At 46.0% G+C, this 23,934-nt stretch overlaps 1 protein-coding gene and 1 pseudogene across 1 annotated transcript in view; both read right to left on the bottom strand.

Moving 5' to 3' along the window:
* Nucleotides 1-14,255, bottom strand: part of Notch2 (notch receptor 2) — a 141,353-nt gene extending 127,098 nt beyond the window's left edge. The window contains exon 1 of the mRNA XM_075981808.1: nt 13,973-14,255. Within this exon, the coding sequence (XP_075837923.1) occupies nt 13,973-14,045 (73 nt within the window). The 5' untranslated portion in view covers nt 14,046-14,255. The remainder of the gene's footprint in view (nt 1-13,972) is intronic.
* The window catches only part of LOC142854065 (small ribosomal subunit protein eS6-like), a 32,968-nt pseudogene continuing 23,150 nt past the window's right edge, over nt 14,117-23,934 (bottom strand).

The raw sequence follows: 23,934 nt of genomic DNA on the forward strand, positions 1-23,934 counted from the left end.
GCTCTGAAATTAACCTTCAGAACACAGTGACACACTGTGAGGAGCAGTAGCAGGAGCAGGAGTTCTGGGGCTGACCCTGGCCTGCCTCCCTCCTTCTAGAGGCTTTAGTAGCTTCTCCCTCTTTAAACTAGGAGTGGAGTAGGTAAGTGGCCCCCAGCCTGAAATATCGACATCTCTAGCGGCCTCTGAGGCTTCAATGAGAGATGTGGGATATTTGTATTCTTCTGTAATGTCTAACAGAGATAATGGATTGAGCATCCTGGCCTTAGTGATGTTCCTCATGGGAACATCTGTCCTGTCAAAGGAACCTAGAGTAAGCACGAACCTTGGGGCTAGAGAGATGGCTCAGTGCTTAAGAGCACCTACTGCTCTTTCAGGAGGAGCAGGTTCGGTTCCCAGCATGCACTTCAGGTAGCTCATCACCATGTGTGACTCCAAGGGGATCTGACATCCTCTTCTGAACCCTGAGGGCACCCACATGCATGTACACACACACCACACACACACACACACACACACACACACACACACACACAAAACCATAAAACATAAAACTTAAAAAGGTAAAAAAGAGTTTTGAACATAAAGCTATTCCCAGATCTATGCCTTGGGGGAAAAAAACACAGTACATACAACCACAATGCCTGGTTAAAAAGTAACAGCAAAATCATTTACTACCTACCAAGCAGTACACAAAACGTCCCTCAATTTGGAATCACACAGCATGAAGGGAACAGACTTGAATGCGCTGTTTTCCACAGTCCCCAAGTCAGAGGAAGCCAGGGGACAGCCCCCGACCTGCTAAGCTGAAGAAGGCCCTGGTTCTCCACCCAGGGCCACAGTCACTCCTTCACACTTGACTGCAGAAGATGGACGGCGCATTCCATTCCACAGCCATGCACGGGCAGACCACGCTGTGACCTACAGCAACAGCGCTGCCAAGCCCTTACCACACTCACTTTGTTCCAGACGCTGACCTGTGAATCTAACACAGGCTTATTAAACGCTCCCAAGAAACCCCACATCATGCACTGCTACTCTCCTCACTGCAGACAAAAGACTAAGGCACAAAGAACTTAAGAAACCTGTGCAAAGACAGGAGCTAGCAGGCGGGAACCCCACTCGTCAGTATCCCCACCTTCTCCCCACAAAGCTGCCAACTTCCTATCAAAGGCTCTACACACACAGGAATCTCTCAAGGAGAGCCAGAGTCTGAGCACTTCTAAGACCGGCCCTCCAGAGAGCTCAGGGCTGAGGCCCACGTGGGCCTAATGGAAACTCCTGCCAATCTCCCTGAATCCTATTTGCTTGTCCTGGTGGTGGAAGCAGCCTAGAAGAGGCCAGAGCCACAGCTGCAACTGCCAGCTCACACCCACGCGATTCTTACTGAACAGAAGACACATCGGGTTCCCGGCTGGCTCTTCAAAAAAAAGGTATTTTGTAAGTTAATGTCTAGTAATGAATGTATCATAAAACGTGTGTGCAATGTCTTTGAACATGGAAGAATATTGGGATCGGACCTATTTCTGAATCGAAACTAAGTCAATTACTAATTGCAGCACCCTGAGCCTCAGTTTCCCCGTCCATCCTTCTGTCTTCTCTGGAAGCTATCTAGTGTGCATAGAGAACAGTGGCCACAAAGGCCGCCCTGATGGGGCTTCGGAGGCAGCCTGATGCCTCACTGACTCTGGCTCTCAGTAGCATCCCGAGCTCCAAACACCTTACCCCACGACGCAAGTAAATACTGTCCACCCAGAGGACAGCCATTTGAGCGCAACGAGGGACGATGCTTACACAGGAACAGCTTGAGGAACGTTTTTTCAGAAAGACTACTAACATTAATAAAGCAATCAAAACGTGAGTTTCAGGGCCTGCCCTCTCTCCATCATCAAGGAGCACTCAGCAGGACCGGGGCAAGCACCTGACCCCAGCAAGACTGGGGCAAGCACCTGACCCCTGGGAGGCTCAGCTCCAGCAAAGTTTTGTGGGGATTAAAGGAGCAACCACCGTGAGACCTCCTTTGAACTACATGGGGCTGTATTGATATTGGAGGTTGTTTTCCTTTATAACAATAATGTTTATGTCAATTATATTTGCTGGTCATCCCATCACTAGCTCATGTTTTAAACGGAAAAACTGAGGCAGGGTAATGTGAAGCCGCAGCGGGAAGGCTGCCGGTTCCAAACACAGGGTGGAGACAAGGGCTAGGCCAAAATAAATCCAGGCCAGGACAAAGCTGAAAACTAGCACGTCTTAAAGGAGAAAGGTGGGAACACATATTCACCAGGCTGTTCGGTCCACGGCCTCACCTGCTGGCTGAGCCTTTCAGGGAGGAATCAGGCGTGATAATTCTCTACTTCCTCCCAAAGACAGAACTGAACTTCAGGGTGAGAAAGAATTTCACTATGAAATCTCTTTGCCCGTCCATAAATCAATTATGTGGAAGGGGCACAAAAACAAAGACCAGTTGTCACAAATTAGAGTCCCAGCCTGGCCGGCCTTCTCCTAACCATCTCATTAAAAAGAAAAAAGGAAAAGAAAAGAAAAGAAAGAAAAATGTTGCAGTCCTTCAGTTTCCTTCTCCGGTTGGTCAGAAATGTCCTCATTCCCCAGGTCTCCTCATGCTAAATATGGTAATTAAATTCCAGTGACACTTAAGCATTCATACGGCCTGGAATTGCTCTGAAGCAAGCACTTGAGACCTGCCAGGCTTCAGCACAGAGCTGTTCAACTGCAGCACTCCATGTCAAAAGCAGTGGGGTGTCTCGAGAACACACAAGCTTGCAAAAAGCAATCTACTCCTCTTTATTGCAACATTCTTCAGCAACAACACTGACCGCTTACCCGCTGTGCACACGGCTCTGCACCAGGGCAGCGGGAGGCTGGAAGGAGGAATGGAAGAAACAGGTGGTGTCCACGGGGAGCCAAAACAACAGGTTGCTTCAGTCAATTCCGTCCCACAACTAATCAATTTGGTGAGGGTGGAGGGGAGGGAATCTTAGTCATCCTGTTGTCTGGCTGAACTGACTGCCCTGACCACTGTCCAGGCTTACCAGTTAGGTCAAAGTATCAGAATTAGCAGTGAGTGGCAGACATGATGCTAGCTCTAGGCCTTTCAAAGTGGTATATGCTTCAAATTGTTGGAGAGTTGGAAAGACAGGACAGTAGTATGGGAACATACCATTTGCCTCCAAGATCGTTTTTTGTTTAATCCCACATTACAGTAAATGTATGTTTCCTTGGTGCATATAATTAACGACATGTTGTTATATAAACTCAGATCCGAATTTAAAACACCAACCAGGTAGTGCATGCTTATAACCCCACCTCTAAGAAAATGGTGGCAGGAGGATCGAGAGTTCAAAGCTAGCCTCAGCTACCTAGTGAGTTTGAGGCCAGCCTGGTTGCATGAGACTGTCTCAATAATCAGAATTAAACAACATCACAAAAAAAAAAAATGAACTTTAAAGTAGCTATAGAAGCCAGGTGTGGTGGCAGAGGCCTTCAGTCGCAGCAGGCAGAGGGTAGGCGGATCTCTGCGAGTTGAGGTCAGCCTGGTCTACAGAGCGAGTTCCAGGACAGCCAGAGCTGTTATACAGAGACACCCTGTCTCGAAAAACCAAAAAATAAAAAAGTAGCTATAGAAAATACATATTTCAAAACTTGGCCAAGGCCACGCACACACCTTTAATCCCAGCAGAGGCAAGAGGATCTCTGAATTCCAGGCCAGCCAGGGCTACACAGTAAGAAGCTTGACGAAGACCTTTAAAATTCTGAAGACGAAAAACAACTAACTTACCAAAGGACAGTTACTTATTCCAAATGTGATACTGTATACTTTTCTTGTTTGCTTGTTTTGCTACTTACTTGGGTCATTTTGGGTTTGGGTTTGGTTGACTCGCTTTGGTGCGGGAGGGACATGGAAGCCAGGGCCTCGAGCATGCTAAGAGTGTGTTCCACACTGCAGCCCCAGCCCTTATGTGCTGGGCATTGCGAGGTACACTGTTAACATTTTTAAAGCAGCTGAAGGGCCAACACCCTTAATACGTAAAGAGCTTTTCCGATCAGATATATGGGAAACATTCATACACAAACAAATACAAAGAAAGGAAGAAAAAACACTATAAGTGTTCACTAAGATGCTGTTTGAAACTCCACTATTCACAACAAGAAATAAGGGAGCATTCACCATTACCAGGTAATAAAGAATTATTTAAGTGAAACCTAGTGTTGGCAATGACTGGGAACACTGGCAGCCTCATATTCAGCTAAGAAAAGTATAACTAAGTCAAACTCTATGAAAATACAGCGGCGTGTCTTAAAATCTTCTAGATCTCAGTAAAAAAAAATAAACTTTTTTTTTTACGATTTGCTTTTATTTTATGTGTATGGGTATTGTACCTCCATGTATATCTATACAGCGTGTATGTGTAGGGCCCACAGGGGTCAGAGGAAGGTATTGAACCCCTTGGAACTAGGGCTATAGTTGGTTGAGAGCCATTTGATGTGGGTGCTGGGAATTGGACCCACGAATTCTGGGAAAGCATCCAGTGCTCTCAACCCCTGAGTTATCCCCAGTCCCCAAAAGAATGTTCATTACACACTCTTGATAACTATGATACCTGTACCTGGAACTAACGATGGATTTTCACAAGAATGAAGAACAGTAGACCCTTATGACAGTACAGTATGTAGCCTTTAAAACCATTTTCTTAAAAAACATTTACAAACATGGGGAAATGTTCATATTAATTTTATCGGTACAGGCTATGATAAAACTATATGCATGTTAAAACTGCAATTAAGAGTTTTATAATAGACACTGAAAATGAGAAAAATATCTGTGAGTCATCAAATGTTAACCAGTTAGGCTTAGAATGGTAGCATTACTAAAGATGTTCATTTTCTCATGTGTTCCTAATTTGTAAAGATCCTTCCCCTTACATTTTAGATAGCACTTTCTTAGATATAGAATCGCTGGAATCCCAAAGAGCAAAGCTGCCTGCTGCATGCAGATGATCTTTACCTGTACATGGGATGAGATGGGAGAGGGTGGATCCAGCCAAATTTGCCAGCAAAGGAGAAAGGTCAAAACATATGAACCTATTATTTAACCATTAGAATCAAATTTGTGAAAACACTTTGAACAGGAAACTGCTTTTATAGTGAATGTATATAACTTTTAAAATATAAAGTCTAGTAACTTTCAAATGTATCATAGCTTCTGAAATCTAAGGGTAACAAAATGCATGTATTAGGTATGCATGCCGACACAGTAACAGTATGTGATGACGGTATTTTCCTGATTGCTCAAACATACCTAAAGAGTTCTCAATGTAACTACTTTTAAAATCACATATACACACAAAATCTTGTAAAGGTGCCAAGGGAAATCAACATAGTATAAATATGAGTTAATTATGTGTAAACATAAGGAATAATTCTGTTGCTATGTAAACCTACCTGAATGAAACTGTTACAATGTTTGTTTTTAGTTACAACCATTTTCCTTAATAGTTAGGAAGTGTGTCACAAGGAAGGACTTTAAGTGGTTACTTGCTTTATTGGGGGAGGACAGGGAGTGAGACAGGGTCTTCCTATGTGACTGGTGATACACTGTTCACATGGCAACGCTTCTGCCTCAGCCTCTAGAGCACTAGGATTTATTAACACAAGTATATTCAATTGGCACTTGCTTTAAATAGTAACTTCATGACCAAAACTTGGACTGAGCACAGGATATGGTCTCTTTCCTTAAATCCTCATAAAGATTTGGAAATGTTTTAACTGTTACAAGAAAGTCAATCTCTTTCATGTGTCCCACTTAAAAGAGCTAGCAAAAGAACAGCTATGTTCACTGCAAAGAAAAACAAGTAAAAATTAATAAGCAAGAAAGCGTGTCTTGAAACCTCAATGAGACTTGGTATTTTCCAAACAAATGTCTCTGAAAGCAGAGCAAAACCCAAGGCTCCCTGAAGCACGGTCACCTCAGAGGAGCTGACCCGTCAACACCATCACAGAAGAGAACACTCAATACCAGAGGACACCACGTCTACTGACAAACAAGGGTTCTCCTGCTAGGAAGACGGCTGGAAATGTTTGTGACCTAAATGCTACCCAGAATCTTCTCACAGAGAGAAAGGAGGGGGGGAGGAGAACACAAAATGAAAAGGAAGCAAACCACACAATTTAAAAATACACCTGCCTCCGAAAAAGGCCCTACACTTTAGAAGACAACCGCAGCTGTGTGTCCAACACCTTATCTGGCAAGCAAAACTGTATTTAAAGGGGGTGCTATTTGTTAAATGAAGACATATCATTAAGGAGACAATATCTGACTCCAATCAAAATATTCTCATCATGTTTTCCTTGCCTCACAAAACACACATACTTTCTTCATATGAATAAACATGCCTATGAGTGGGAGAGTTACTCTTACCCCAGAAACAGGTTCTGCAACACCACACACCCAACCTGTCTTTGTGTGGCAATGAGTCCATCCTGGCATGATGTTTGTCCGATATAGTCAAAGAACCCAGAGTTGCTACTCATTGCCAACAACCTGTAGAAGGAACTGACTTTGAGACCAGAAACCTCTCTAAGCGGGCCTCCAGGGAACTGGGCTTCAGTCCACTGGAAGATGGGCCCAGGTCCTTCGTGCCTGGCTGAAAATCCAAACACATCCACCTAGTCAAGGTCGATAGTGCCAGAGGCCAGTGAAACAACCGACCACCTGCAACTTCCAAGACCTTGTTCAACCTCCCCTGATACCACATAAGTGTTTGCGGAGCTGGAAGAACAGGGTTTTGCCAAGACAAGTAAAACAGGGTGAGGGCTATGTCAGCGTAATTAATCAGTGCCACCTGCAGCGGCGACTCAGGGTGTGTCCACACCACACACTCCCCGCGCCTGTGATGGGAAACTCAGTCACTGCCACTGAGAACTGGATCTTCCAAGGAAGACAGTTTCCGCCCTAACGTGTCCTGTAGCGAGCCTGCCCTGCAAGGCTGAGGACACAGTGCTTTGTCACCACAAACCCACTAGCAGCCACCACAACGTGCGCCAACTTCAGTCACACCCCCCACCAGACAAGGGGGTCTTTGTCTTCTCCCCAAGTTTTTCCCCCATGTTACAACAGAGAAAGGAAAACAGCAGACGGTGCCGAAGCTGGGGAGTGTGGGGAGCTGGGGCTGCTGTTCTCTAGTTAAGTATCCGGACCCCACTGCTCTTAGTCACCCAGACTGCAGAAAACTGCTTTCAGAGAGGGCAGATAAACAGCTACAAGGCTTTCACACTACCATCATGTACCCATTTATCTCATCCCCGTGATAGGATCAGTCCTGGGGGCGCGATCCTAACCTCCACTTTGGAGGCCATTCCCACATACCTGAAGACCAACTTTCCCGGCACTGCTTGCTTCAGGACGCCAAGGGAAACACAAATTAAGCCTGACAACATACCCAAATCCCTAACAGCACCGATCTTAGCACCCACAGTCATCAGGGCTTTATACAAATGTCCCTGGCCCCCTTGAACCGCAGGCCAATTACAATGGTTGAACTGATGCCTTTAGTCTTCCAGCCAGATGATGAGGGCCTGGGTCCCTCTTCCAGGTCACTGAAGCCCAATTCCCCAAAGGTCTTCCTAGGGAAGTTTCTGGTCTCCAAGTCAGCTCCTTCTACAGGCTGTTGGCAACTGAGCAGTAACTCTGAGTTCTTTGAATACAGTGGCCAAACGCAATAATAAAAATGGACACCCTCACTGCTTTGCCCACTGTAGCTCTCAAAACCCGTTTCTCCACTCTTCCTCTGAAGGCCACATTGTTAAGCGCCATATAGGTAACAATGCCTTCAAAAAAGTAGGAGGGGAACAGAGCAAACCTCCTGCCACTGCCGGGGAAACACTGTGCAGCCTGACCTATAGGAGCCCAAAGGCAACCTTCTACTGCTAAAGTTACTTCCTTCTTTCCACCGAAGGCGGTGGCATGAAGCGCCATGGGACGAGAACAATCCTGGGCCCCTCCTGCAGAGTGCTCTGTCCGAGGGCCTTTGCTTCTTCCGTTATTTCCTTCCTCGCTCATGTGTTAGCATATCCCAACCTGCCCCAGAGAAGTATTTCCAACAGGATGGTGGCTTGTTCCTCTAACTCCCACACTTGGGAAACTAAGCCCAAGGAACTGTAAGTTCAAGGTCAGCCTGGAATACACAGTGAGTTCCAGGCCAATCGGGGCTACAGAATAAGACCCTTCCTCAAAAAAAAAAAAATCAGGGTGTCCTGAAATGAGTGCTTTGTCGCACTCTGTGCTAATGCACTCAGGAAAATTGCTGCCACCAGCTACGCATTCACAGGTTAACAGAACAGAGAGCCTCCAAGGAAGCATCAATCACACGCTGGGCTAAAGACGGTACTGACTGAGAAAGCTCTGTGCATTCTGGTACCCAAGGAACACTGACGGGGGGGAGGGAAACTGCCACCAAAGACATACATTACACATGCATCAGTCTGAAGACATACGATACTTCACGGATTGGCTTTAAAAAAAAAGAAAGCAGGCAACTTTATTAGTCTTATGGTGAAAGCACAGGGGTACCCTCCCTTTGAAGCTATCACTGAGGAAGATATGGGCATGTTCATGGGTTATGTTTGTATGACTACATGTCATGTGTGTGTCACTGCCCATGGCAAAGGGTGTCAGGTCCCCCTGGAGCTGAAGAGACAGTCATGACAGGTGCTGGGAACCGAACTTGCGTCCTATGGAAGAGCGGCGAGCACCCTCAACTCCAATCCATCTCTGCAGCCCCATCTACCTTACTCTTTGAGAAAGCAGGTCTCACTAAACCTAGAGTTCACTGTTTCAGCTGGACCGATTGGCCGGCCAACCCCCAGGATGTTCCTGTCTCTGCCCCCAGCTCTGAACTGCAAATATACATCACCACAGCTGCTTACTACGTGAGGGCTGGGGATTCAAACACGGGTCCTCTCGCGCGTACAGCAGACGCTCTGCCCGCTGAGCCATCTCCTGGCCCCTAACTTGGCAATTACTTGTATATACACATTCCCAGACATAACTGTAGACCCACGGAGTCAGACTACCCAAGACAACCATGGTTATTTGCTGGTTTCATAAGAAGCCAGAGAAACTGCTGGACAAATTCTTTCCTCTGCCAAGGACCTATCTGGGAAGGGGGTAGAATACATAGGGCTAAGGCAGTCCACCTGAATGGCTGTCCTGCACAGACCATACTTAATGTTCTTCACAGGTTCCACTCCTTTTATGGACAAGCGGGTGTCACTTCAGGGAAGGATACATAGCCACCCTTTATACCTCCGTCACCCACACAAAGCTCTGGACTGTGAGGGATAAATTACAGAGATGATAATCCTGAGCGGAGATCAAAAAAGGGCAGCAACCTGTTGGATAGGAATGAGAGGTCAGAGGATGACCGCCCTGCCTCTTGACAGTAGACACAAGGGTGCTGCGCCTTGCCAGGAAGTCACAAGAGATCAGATCCAGCAGGGGATAAACAGAGCGTGGAGAGCTTTAAAGTCCCCATCAGCACATACAACAAAGAGGAAAACTGGACCCACCCCTTAAGTAAAAACAGGCATTAGCACAAAGCCAGGTATGGGGTGATGGTGCACACTGTAACCCAGCACTCCCGAGGCCAACACAGGATGACCAAGAGTTCAAAGCCAGCCCTGTGTCAAAAGGCAGGAGGTAGTATAAGTCTTTCAAGTGATGCTCTGTCTTCAGGGGAGAAGGCGTGACGACACCGGACTCACCAGCTGCTCTCCCACAAAAGCCCCAGAGAAGCTGAGCAAGTCACAAGTGCTCAACCAAGACCAGATTCTGCTCAGGTGCCTCTGCACGCTGGGCACACGCTGTGAATGTCTCCTAGGGCAGAACAGGGTTGTGTGTGGCAGAGCATCTCCTCCTTAAGGAGCAGGATCTGTGTCAGAGACCAATCATATGTGCTTGTCTAAAATCCTCATTCATTATCTCTTATTCTTGGAGAGTGGGTTATTTTGTTGTTATTATTGGTTTAATTTGATTTGGTAGTGACATTCCATAAGTGTGTGTGTGTGTGTACCACTAAAAGTATAATGTTATCAGGATGGTACAGAATTGCAATATCAAGTTTAGGATGAAAAGCACACACACACAGAGAGAGAGAGAGAGAGAGAGAGAGAGAGAGAGAGAGAGAGAGAGAGAGAGAGAGAGAGAGTCAAAATGGCAAGCCAAATAAAACATCTGGGAAAGTGAAAACTTTGGTGTTTTTCCCTAGATGTAAGGTAACCAAAGACTCTTGCAAATGCCACTTAAAAGTCATCCAGGGGAATTGCAGTGGTCGACAATAAAAAGAGACTGAAAGTTATTTGCTCAAATGAGCAAGTCTTTACTGGCTGCCAATGAGATGCCAAAGCACCATGACAGGTGACATGGGGACACAGAGGACAGGGGTGTGGACATTAGAACACATACAAAATGCAAAGGTACAATTCTATCCCTCGAGCACACACTTAAAACAAGTGCTCGGGGTATGTTTCTGTGTGTAAAAGTTCATGAAGCAAGAGATGGAAGCAGAATGGAGGATGAACAAGGCCATAAACCTGAAGGAGGAGCAAGGCCCTAGACCTAAAGCCCTGAAGGAACCATAGTCACAGCTCTGTAACCAGCCCTGTGATCAGTGACAAAGTCCATGAGAAAGAGGATGACCAAAACACGGGCTCCCCTGCAAGGTCACCAAATCAATTAATAACAGGCCTGGAGGAGCCTTCTGGTCTCCTGGCTCCCAGTTTAGTGGCCTGACTAAACAGACACATACGGTGGACTGGTGCAGCCGGAAAGTGAAAGATGGGGGACCTTTTGGTTTCAAGTAGTTTGGAAAAAAAGAGAAGACAGGAGCAAGAGAATCCAGAAACTTCAGGAGAGGGAACAGATTAATTTGAGACATCCAGAAAGAGCTGACAAGAAAGGAAACAATTACATTTGGATTGCAAATACATCATAATACATTCTCATCCAAGTTGTGCCTTAGAGGGGGCATTATTTTTTGGAAAAATCTATAAAGAATTCAAAAATGATATGGTGTATGATATGTTAAGAAGAATTTGTGGCGGAAAGGGGGACAGGGTGTGACAGCATCCAAACACGTGACATCTTTTTAAGAGGAGGGTGGTTGTGCCCAAGAAGGAACGAATTATAGTCTACAGCTTTCACGTTAGCAATTTCTGAATTCCTCGAGAGTCAGAAGGGTTAATCTCTGGAATGGCTGGCTAAAGCTACGTTCAATGTGGAAATTATTAAAATCTAAAAGGCAAGATCCCATATACATCCTGAAGGCAGATAAAGCGGAATTAATCCGTGATTGCCTCACCGGGTCACTATGCCAGAATCAATTGTAAACCTTTTTCTTTCTTTTTCTTTTTTTTTTTAAACAGATTCTCAGGCCTACTGTGTCAGAATCCCAGGGTGCTGAGTGTAAAAACCACTCCAGTGGGTCTGTTAGAGCCAGGACAAGGGGCTCTGTTCCACCACAATGGAAGGGGCAGGGAGGAGGGTCATCAGGAATGGCAGAGAGTGGGAACCAGATCAATGCAAATTCTGTGGGTAAAATAAAATCTCTGTGGGTATGATATTTTTAAAATGTATTGTAAGGCTGCTCTCAAGCATCCAAGCATATCCCACTGTGTTTAGACATTCTTTAAAAGTCCCGAGACCAGTGACAACCCAGGTGAGCCCAGGCTGCTTCTCTGAGAAAGAACAAATCCACAGAGAAGGCGGAAAAAGGATGCCAGCAAAATACTGGTAAATATTTTTTTTGAACATCACAAAACAAGAGATCCTGCAACCAATCCATCTCCCCTCCCCCCACGAGAAAAAGATAGGAAACAGTTATGGGGTAAATTTCACCTCCGCCCTTTAGGAAAAACCTTGCTCTCTCGTGGTAGGGAGTCAACTGAGAACATGTCCAGGTGACAGCAGAACGGGGAGTCACTCCCACTGAGGGGCAGAAAGAAAACCAGGTGGTCCAGGACAGCTAGCTGTCCAGACAATCAGACAGATGGGTTGACAGTTCCTTGCCACAGGAACCAGTGGTGATTAAATTAACGACTGGCCACAAGCCAAACATGGGAACACTCAAAAGTTAGGGAGCGAGAGTTATAATTGGTACTTTGGCAAAACAGACCATAATAGATCAGGAAGACTCACTGCTAGACTCTGGGAAGATTTAAGATCTGCACCAACAATGGGCCCTTTAATCTCTTCTATGACAATAGTTTCAGCATCTAAAGAACACCTAAAATCCCAAATACCTAAACCCTATCATTTGAGCCAACTGGACTGGCACTCAACTTGACCCCCACTAAGTGATAGTCATACCAGTGGCTCACAGGAGCAGAAGGAGGGGACATCAGTTCAATGTGCCAGGGTTCACCAAGGCAGGGAAGCCCACATCCCAGCATCATCCCATCCCTGCCATGGATCCTGGCACTTAGGTTTGCAGACCACCTTACAGTCCTATTTATTAGTCCCTGCAATACTCTATAGAAAAAAAAGTTATGCTTTTAATCCTGTTTCATAAGGGAAGAGACAGAGATCCCAAACACAATTATTTACTAAGTAAAACAAGTCATAGTGCACCGAGGATTATAACCCTGAGAAAAATCACACTAGTTAGACACCTCTGTGCCCTAAATCCACACTCAGGGTTCCAACAGCGTCACTCAAAGAAAAGGGCAAAGCAAAAATGCCACCACTGAGATGGAACCAGCCAAAGTCTCAGAAACTGTTCATCCTCACACAGCCTCCTGGTCGGCTTCTGAAAACCTCTGGAGCCAGCAATAGAAGACATTTGAACTTCCCAAACAGTATCTGGTTGGTGCTGAACAACCCAGCACTGTTTGCAGGTGATAAATAATCAAGTCCTGCTCAAAACATCTGCGATTGCCATGTCAGCTGCCTGTTACAATGAACAAAGACCGTATTTTTCTGAAACTCGCCCTTTCTCTGAAAAGATGTACTAGGGTTTTTTGTTTTTTGGGTTTTTTTTTTTTTTTTCGGTAAAAGTTAACTCTTCTTGAGCAAAGCGGGCCCTTCCAGTTCAGCAAACGTACTGGAAGCGCAGACTTCATTCAGAAAGACTAGCACGCTGCCCCGAACGGGCTTTCTGAACATCTTTTAAGTGCTACGGGTTTAATATACATTCTTTTAATTAATCCTATTAGCTGGGTAATTTCATCCCCATTTTATTGGTGAGTTAATTCAGCACATTTGAATCCAGAATTACAGAGCTGGGCTCCAAAGCCCAAGTTCTTTCCATAAAACATTCCAAAGAAATGTAAAATCTCAAGATGTGGGTGGGGTGGGTAAAGTATGATTCGATTTCCTTTCCTGGCTCCCACCGTGTTAGAGGGGCTGCATGGGATATCCAACTATAACCAGTCTTTCTAAGCAAGCACTTTGGATCAACGTCTCCACTTTTCCTCGCCTGCCCCTGCCCTACCCCCAACGGTGCCAAAAGAGCAACAAGCTGCTGCCAGGTTGGAGGAGTTGGGGATTGTCACACCACATTCCTGGGGCTGGACGCACACTGGAACCGCAGCAAGAGCTCCGCGCCTCGGAAAGAATAACAGCAGTTGAGATTTTCAATCATGTGGCTCAGCACGCTGCCACACCAGTTCCCCCACTGCTGCCTCCACCTCTCCAAGACCGGAGCCCCACGCCCAACTCCTCCTAGGGACAGACGGACCGATCCGGGTGTCAAAAGCCGGGCGCGCCGCAAGCCCCTGCCGCCCTCCCGGCCACACTCGCACCTCGGCCCGCTCGCTGCTCGCCCGGGACCCCGCAAACGCGGAACCGGAGACGCTACGCGACGCCGAGATTCGAGGCCCGGACGAGGCAGCTTAGAAGGCGCAGCCCGTGGAGCGCGGAGGCAGAGGGATGGTGTCCCGGGCGCCCGGTACTCACCGCGCGCGGGGCCCGCGCCGCACAGCCAGAGCCACAGCAGCGCCCGCAACGCGACGGGACGCAGAGAGGGCATCTTCGTGGCCGCCGCCCGCGCAGATCCGCATGGGGAGCGGGTCCCGACCAGGAGTCCCGCTCTCGCGTGCGCTACCCTGCCCCCGCGGCTCGCCAAGTCCCCGAGCTCCCGCTGCGCCGCCCCTGCACTCCGCGCAGCCAGGCCGCCGCCCGAAGTTTGGCTGAAAGTTTCTAGCTGCGCGGGCGGCTGGGCGGCTCGCGTGTCCTTCCGCCTCGGCCTCCTCCCACCGCGAGGCTCCGCCCCCCTCGCCGCCGCCGCCGCCGCCGCCGCGGCCGCGCGCCCAGGGGTTTCCCGCAGAAAGAAGCGCCGGCCGGCTGCTCGCGGAGGGATCTGTGCGAGCAGCACTCGGCAGCCGGTACTCCCGGCCCGCCCCGCTGAGCTCGGGGAAAGGGGTGGCTGAAGCGCCCAACATCAAATGTTGATGTTTGCCGGGATCCTGAACTTGTAGGGAGAGGCAGACTTCATGCTCCACACACCTACACCCTTCTTGTCTGGTTACAGGAATGAGGAAGAGCAGAGACAGGGCTGTCAAAGGAGGGCAGGGGCAAAGGCGCCAAAGTTCACTTTAGAGGACATTCCTGGAGATGCTCAGTCTGGTTCGTTTCTCCATCAGCCTGTCCGCCCATCCATCTATCCATCTATCCGTCTTTAGTTCGTTTAGTGAACTTCTTGTAGCAAAGTGCTTGGGACACTGGACTCATCCACTCTGGGGGTCAAGGAGAATTCAGAGGAGGCTTCCATGGACAGGTATCATGACAGCAGGAGTTCAAAGGGCGAGTTAAAGATGTAGAAAATAGTGAGTACGTTTTCAGGTGTTCTCTCTGTAGCCTATTAATAGTTGAGAGTCGAGAGCAACCTAAATGCCCCACCCTTGGGGACTAGATGAATAATGCATAATTATAAGTGAGGTGCAATAGAACAATTGAAAACACCATCTTCAGATACGTCAACCTCAAAACCAAAATGATGATGACAACACAAATTGCAGGGGGAGACTCTAAGAATACCACTTATATGTGAAATTTTCAAAACAACGCTATTTCTTTCTTACGGATGTTTGTGTACATAGTTTTAAAAAGAAAGAAAAAGCAATTACCCTAAAAGTGGTTATTTTCAAAGTGAGAGCAGAGGGGTGTGATCCGACCTGGGTATAAATGTGTTTATAGAACATACGAAATCAACAACTACATCAAACTTCATGAACCACGCATGACTTGGTATTTCTGCCTTCTTAGCTACATTGGAAAGTCAGGGACCATGTCCGTCCTCACCAGTATCTACGACGCAGTAGTTGATGAACTATAAAATGCAGAATGCCACCCAACATTTGCAAGTCGGTGTGAACGTTAAAACTGCATTTTAAGTACTATATAGCCGAGCATGGTTGCATAGGTCTTTAATCCCAGCACTCAGGAGGCAGAGGCAGGTGGATCTCTATGAGTTTGAGGCCAGCCTGGGCTACAAAGCAAGTTCCAGGACAGCTAGAGCTGTTATACAGGAAAACCCTGTCTTGAAAAAGAAAAGAAAACAAAAAACCAAACAAAACCTATGGGGGCTGGGGAAATGGCTCAACGGGACCTGAGCTCAAATTCCAACACTCACATTAAAAGCCCGGTTTAAGTATGCACGGGCCTGAAACAGCTATAGGGGAAGGAGTTAGGAGGTTCTCTGGGGCCTGCTGCCTAGTTCCAGGTTCAGTAAGAAAACCCCTTCTCAAAGAAATAAAGTGGAGAGTTATAGAGCCATATACCTGACATCCTCTGGCCTGCACACACAGTGCATATCCACCATACACACATACACATATATCACACTTGCCATATACCACACACCTATAATACACCATACACACATATACCATATTTCACACTCGCCATCTACCACACACCTATAATACACCATATACACATACACCATATATCACACACCATATACCACACACCTATAATACACCATACACACATACACCATATATCACACACTCGCCATATACCACACACCTATAATACACCATACACACATACACCATATATCACACACTCGCCATATACCACACACCTATAATACACCATATACACATACACCATATATCACACACACACCATATACCACACACCTATAATACACCATATACACATATACCATATATCACACACTCGCCATATACCACACACCTATAATACACCATACACACATACACATATATCACACACCATATACCACACACCTATAATACACCATACATACATACACCATATATCACACACCATATACCACACACCTATAATACACCATACACACATACACATATATCACACACCATATACCACACACCTATAATACACCATACATACATACACCATATATCACACACTCGCCATATACCACACACCTATAATACACCATACACACATACACCATATATCACACACACACCATATACCACACACCTATAATACACCATATATCACACACTCGCCATATACCACACACCTATAATACACCATACACACATACACCATATATCACACACCATATACCACACACCTATAATACACCATACACACATACACCATATATCACACACACACCATATACCACACACCTATAATACACCATACACACATACACCATATATCACACACACCATATACCACACACCTATAATACACCATACACACATATACCTTACGCCACTTACATGCATTCACATACACATGCATATTAGTTTAGAAGAGAAAAGCAAGCATTTGCTACTTACTGCAGTCACATTGGGATCCTAGAACCTCCTTTTAAAAATAGCATAATTGAGGGCTAGAGAGAGGGCTTAGTGGTTAAGAGCAGTTGCTGCTTGTGCAAAGGACCTGGGTTCAATTCCCAACACCCATATAGTGGCTCACTATTGTCAATAACTCCTGTTCCAGAGGATCCAGTTCCTCCTCCCGTGTCCACAGGCACCAGATATCCATGCACTGCACAGAGATACAGGCAGGAAAATCATCCACACACATAAATTAAATTGAATTTAAACAGCATAGTTATAAAATCTACTATACAACTTCTGATTGTGCTGTGTGTTTAAAGAGAAATAATAACATAAACTTTCATTTGTTGGCTCACTATTTGACCAGTCTGAACATCCACTGTACTCGCAAAGAGAGTAAATAGTGAGTTGGTGCATATAAATTTTAAATTGACCTGCAAAGATCACAGGCCACAGCCAAAGTATGCACAAAAGAAAGTCAAGATACTCATCCTGACTGGCAGCTCCAGAAATGGCTGTCGCTACGAGAATTTTTAAAATAGACGTGTTCCTCATTCTAACAGCTTTACAGAGTGACCCCCAGGGCCGGGGAAACAGTTCAGCAGGTTTAATGATTGTCTCACAAGCACGGGGACCTGGGTTTGGTGTCCCCTACCTCAAAGGAGGAAGGGCTGTGGGAAATGGCTTCATGATTAAGAGCCCTGTCTACTTTTCCAGAGGACCAGAGTTTGGTTCCCAGCACCCATGTCAAGTGATTCACAATCCCATATAGTTCCGGTATCAAGGGAATACTAATACTTCTGGCCTCTTGGGTACCCGAACATATGTGCATAATCCCCATTGTGTATATACTAAAAATAAATCTTAAAACAAAATAAAAAACCAAGCATGATGGCACATGCTTCTAATCCCAGCACGAGGAAGGCAGAGGCAGGAAGGTCCCAGGAGCCAATATAGCACAATTGATGAGTTCTAGACCAATGAGAGACTGTCTCAAAAGAGGTGGGTGGCATTCATGATAATCTTCTGGCCTCTCCACAGGTATACACGCACGCCCATCTGTGCACACACACATGTACACTAAAAAAAGGGGGAGTCAGCCAGGGCTACCCAAAGAAACCCTGTCTCATAAAACAAACAAACAAATAAATAAATAGTATTACATGACCTCTGTTGAATTGCTGACTGTTAAACTTATTGCATACATTCCAGTGAGTACTAAATAAATAATGTTCAAATAGTATAAATAAAAGAACTGAAAAGGGACAAGCAAAAAAAAGTTATAATCCTGTCAAGAGCCTGGAAGTGGTCAGGGAAAGCTTCAAGGGGAAGCCAATAATAAATAAATTAAGAATCGGAGGATCAAATGATCAATCAGATCAAGAAATGACCCACCAGGTGAGCAGGGGTTTCTCACATTTAGAGGCTTACACCTGTCCCAGGCACAGGATGGTGTCTGTAGGAGCAGATAAGCAGGGGAATCAGAGTTTGTCCCTGGACCTGGGAGACAAGAATCTAAGCAGGAGCTGTAAGAATGCGGAAGGATGGGCCTGGACTCTGGGGTTTAGTGACCAGGCGTGAATGAGAGAGCAAGAGTCAGCCATGACCTCAACACCTTGGGGCAGGAAGACACCACACCATCCCCAGATAAAGGCTAGCAAAAGGAAGAGAAAGGCGGTTTGATAGAGGAGATGGGTAGGCAGGAAATCAGCGTAGCTGGAAGGGGACGCTATGCTCAGGAGTTGCAGCAGTTGACGGCCTTTGGGAGAGCTGGAGGTAGCCTGGCTCATTCACAGCACTGCCTTGAGCTCTTGCCGTTGGCCCCTTCTCTGGGTGAAATCTAAATGTCCTTGTATGCATTGTTGTCCTGCTTCCTGCCTATCCGAAACCAGGGTGGCTTGTGATGGCACTCCAAAGCCTGAGCCACAGCCTGGAGGTGTGAAAGGCTCAAACCTGCCTGAAAAGCTCAGCACCAAATATGCTGAGCAGTGTAGCTTGACTAGAAGGGGCATTTCTCTTCTCCTGAGGACACAGCTCCTAATCAAAGCAAATCCTCCTTATAGGAGAGATTGGCAGGGACACCTTGGGGGGTCCTGTAGCCAATCAGAGCAGCTGCAAGTCTATGATGATCCATGGCATCACTGGCACAAAGAGAAACGGAATCCCACAGTCTTTCATCTGAAAACACACTCCCTCCTGGGCCCCATCAAAATTTGTAGTCCATTGGTACAGAAATATGAACAAGGGCTGCCAATGGCTTTGGTTTCACTCAGAACTTAAAATAGACCGATATGCCCTTATTATTTAAAACCCACACATAAAATTTCTTCCCAAAGAACAGAAGTGTGTGCTTGTTGGTTCTCCGGTCTGTCCTCTCAGAACCAACAGGCCATAAAACACTCAAGGATAGAGATTGTCTCGTGCATCTATTGTGTCCTAGGCTCTAGGGCATGTATATACAGAAATACTCGATAGTGGATGGTAGGGAGGTTGTTGTGCTTTGACTTAAGCTTTGTTTTATTTGGGTTTGGTTTGGGTTTTTCTTCTGAAGTAGGATAGTCATGAACATGCTATGTCACCAAGGGTGGGAACTTTGAACTCCTGGTCCTCCTACCTTCCTCTGCCTTCCCAGTGCTGCGATTGCAATTGTGCCACCACAGCCAGCTGAACACAGGCGTTTTTTTCCTCCAGAAGCCATTGAGCCCAGGTGCATGTTTGTGAATGAGTGTGTGTGTATGTGTGTGTTTGTGTATGAGCATGTAGGTATGTGCGTGTGCCCCTAGGTGTTTAAATGGCACATGAATTAAGAGCAGGCGTGAGACTGTGTCTCAGAGAATTCCAGGCAGAATCAGCCAGATATTGGAGCTACTGAAGGACTTGAGTCTCAGCGGGGATCAAACCTGAGCTGACCTACACTACATATCCCACCACCTAACGCAGGCGTCGAAGGAGGTGGGGCAAACGTTAGTGGAAGCAGGAATTACAAGTGAGATGTCTTTTAATAATGCCTTCTATTTGGAAGGTGCTTTATACTTTCCCCAACACTTTAAGGTTCATTATCTCTCTCAGTCCTCAAAGCAGCCGTGGGAAATAGACAGGCCAGTCACTATTATCTTCATGTCACAGATGGGAAAAATAAAAAGGAAGATAACGTAACTTGCCCAAGGTTAAATAAGTCATTAACAACAGAGTTAGGACAAAAATCCCTTGGTTTCTGACCACTTGTTCAGTCTCATTGCATGGGGCCCAACAGTGCAAGTGTTTTCAAGGTGCTACTCAGTGCAGGGGCCTGCAGGCACAGGGCACCAACTTCTTGACCCCTTTGTGTGGGTACAGGGCAAGCTGACCCACCACAACTGAGAAAGTTAACCAAGTACGTGAACTGTTCTGTTTTAAAGCCATTTTGAGAGCTTGCACTCGGCAGAGCATGGCCTTGACTCTGCGACAATACAAACAATAAGGAGCTGCAGCCCCTCCTGCTCCCTGGAGATCACAGGCCAACCCCACAACTGCAAGAGTGATAGACTGTGGGGTCCTGCCAGAAGAGACAGCGTGGAGATTAATTTCAAGGTCTCATTCTGAATGATGTGATCAAGGTGGCTGGCATAACTAATTAAAAACAGTGTGAAGACAGGGGCCATCTCGTACTTATCTCTTTAGGTTTGTAGCCCCCCAGAAATGGATCCCCCCCCCTCAGCGAAGTTCTCAGCAAAGGCCGTCATTCCCCAGGCCTGTGATCCCAGCATTCAGTAGGCTGAAGCAAGGAGGAGAAAGGTTCAAAGTCAGTTCGACTGTGCCATGAATTATGAGGCAAAACCTTGTCTTAAAAACAAACATGAGGACTCTGGAGAGATGGTTCAGTAGTTAAGAGAATAGGCTGTTCTTCCAGAGGACCTGGGTTCAATCCCCAGCACCGACATGGCAGCTCACACCTGTCCGTAACTCCAGTTCCAGGGGATCTGACACCCTCACACAGACATACATGGAGGCAAAACACCAATGCACATAAAATAAAAATAAATTATGTTTTTCTTTTTTAAAAATGAAACAAAACAAAACCAAAACACTCCACCCTCTGGAGGCTCTGTGTAGTTCAGGAGGTGAGAATTAACCTCAAGATTCAAATTGGCTGTCAATCACACCAATCCTCAATCAATCAGACCCTGCTCTTAATATAGACCCAACTGCCTGCTTTAATGAAGCATATAAATAATAGAAGCTGCTGTAATTTGGTATCTTGATGTATTTTTCCCTTTTACAAACAAAAGTTTCTCCGTCAATACTAGAGAAAGGAAGTCCGAAGTTATCTTTAAGATGGTGGTTCTCAAACCTCCTACCACTGGGAACTTTGAATACAACTCTTTACGTTGTGGTGACCCCAACCATAAAATTATTTTTGTTACTACTTCATAATTTTGCTGCTGTTGTGAATCATAATGTAAGTATCCATGTTTTCTGGTGGTTTTGGTTTTGGGCGACCCCTGTGAACCTCCCCTCAAGAGTTCACCACCCACAGGTTGAGAACCACTGCTCTAAGGGAACCTTTCCCTCACAGCCATGAGCTATATGACAGACAAATGGGACCTTTAACTTTGTAACTAGGGATCCTGTGCTGTTCAAGAGGTGATAAGATGAACATGTTGGCAAATGAGCACCACTCGGCTTTAAAACTCCTCTTCCCTATGTTATACTGAGAAATACTGAGCTGCACTTCCTAAGAAGGTGCACACATTTCGTAAATATAAAATACAAATGTACAGACATGGCTGACCTGAATGTGCCAAGACAGCTCCCCAATTGAAGAGCATTGTAAACCCAAACTATGTAATTACCAAACCACAATATTATTGGATGAGTCTCGGTGCTTCAGTCACCAAAATGGTTATGCAACTCCAAATCTTTATGAAACCTTATGGCGTTTGTTCACAGAAATGGTTCTATTGTCTCTGCCCATATTCTTGCATTTTACCTTCATGGGTAGCCAAGAAATTCTTGAAGAATGAGGTCCAGGCTCTCAGGTAGTTTCTACCTCGAATGTGGAACATCATTGTGCCATCCAGATGCAGATTCGCATCTGCATCCTTTGAAACAAACAGAATTCCAAGAGGATGAGTGAGGTACGGTGGTGGAGGCACCAGCAGTAATGAAGGGGGGAATCCCTTTTTATAAAAGTGAGCATTAAACATCTCCCTCTGAGTAAGTAATTCATCAGGAGATAATTATTGGCTGGCAACAGGTATTTATAATGGAAGCAAACACAACCCTAACCATAGGGGTACCTCTGAAAACACCCTAATTAAAAAGGGAAAGAGTAATTTTATAGGAAAGTACAAATCAGTGGTGTGTATGTCTGCTAATGTATGCAAAGAAACAGGGATAGTAATTGCAGGGCCCAGATGGGTATCTGCCGCTGAAGATAATGGGCTTGTGAACATGCAAATGGGATTTCGGATAAACCATGGGTGCACCAGTATTTTGGGTGAATGTGGGGTGGAATATGCAATTGGATATTGGCAGGTGAGGTCTGTTTGCACTCGGAAATTGAATATCAGCTTGCTTTTGCTTTTAATCATTTTGCTCTGTTGGCGACATTGAGGTGTGACTCCTCTCAGCTTGCTGAGGTCCCTAGCACGATCGTGTTTCCTTCAGACCGGTGTGTATCTTTCCCTCTCATGACAGGTGCTGGAAGTTGAAGCACACATCAAAAAGCAAATGGTGGCCAGACAGAGAATGTTTCCCACCTTAAGGTTATATCTGAGTTTAGGAGCAACAAGAGCACAGAAGAGCTCTGGGGGTGAACCACGCCTCTGTGCAAGACAGAGATGCCAGAAGTGACTCCATCCTTGTGTCTGTTCTGATGGCTGTCGCTGTCCTTTGTGTTACTTTGTGTTACTGAAAACAATGGTTGGGATAATAGACATACTTTTTGTTGTTGTTGTTGTTTTGTTTTGCTTTGTTTTCTGAGACAGGGTTTCTCTGTGTATCCCTGGCTGTTCTGGAACTCAATCTGTAGAACAGACTAGCCTCGAACTCACAGTCATCTGCCTCCCAAATGCTGGGGTTAAATGCATGTACCACCACCACCACCCCTGCAAGAATAGACATTCATTGATTTGTTTATTTAGTAGCAGGTGTGTGTGTGTGTGTGTGTGTGTGTGTGTGTGTGTGTGTGTGAATGTGGATGTTGGGGAACAACCTTCAAGAGTCCATGTGGGTTTCCAGGCAGTGGTGCTGCACATCTTTAATCCCAGCACTTCTGAATCCAAGGTCGGTTTGGTCTACAGAGCAAGTTTCAGGACAGCCAGGGCTGTTATACAGAGAACCCTGCCTTGAAACACTTACACACACACACACACACACACACACACACACACACACACACAAGTCTATGTGAGTCCTAGGGATGGAACTCAGGTCTTCAGACTTGGCAACAGCACATTTACCCATAGAGCTGGAAAACAGGATCATTAAAGGAAGATAAGAAATAGTAAGGTGGATATGGATGTACTTAGGCAAACTCCAAGTGCTGGCATTAAGAAACCAACTTTCCAATTTCAAAACCAAGGCAAACACGAAGAAGATAGTATTGTTCCTTAGTCCTCCATCCTGTTTGGGTTTTGAGGAGAAAAGGGAAGTCAGAAAAGTTGAAGAAAAGAAACACAGAACGGAAGAACAGGAAGGCGAAAGGGTGTTCTGGGGCGGCATGCACCTGCTCAGATGTGGGGAAGTAGCATGAACAGGAGCAAAAGAAGAACCAACATGGAGTTCCCCCTCACACATCCCCATACCCCTCCCAAAGGGGACCACAGCAGCATCCCAGAAACAAGAGAGGCAGGCCTCAGGCCCCCTCCCTGGATTCAAAGTACTCGCAGTCCAAATTGGTCCCCCGAATGGTGAATATTCATAGATCTTAGCAACAACAATATTGATGACATGGGCAGCTAGTGTTGATGCCATGTCTTCCACTTGTTGAGTGCCGCGCTAAGTTCTTCAGATCTCATGTGTAATGCTCCAACCAGCTTTCAAGTGTGTTGTTGTTCTCACTTCACAGAGAAGTGGCCAAGGATCGTACAGCTTCTCTATGGCACAGGCGTAAGCCCCGCCCATCTGCATGGCCACAGGTCT

Source organism: Microtus pennsylvanicus, chromosome 7 (assembly GCF_037038515.1).
Source record: "Microtus pennsylvanicus isolate mMicPen1 chromosome 7, mMicPen1.hap1, whole genome shotgun sequence".
Classification (NCBI taxonomy): domain Eukaryota; kingdom Metazoa; phylum Chordata; class Mammalia; order Rodentia; family Cricetidae; genus Microtus; species Microtus pennsylvanicus.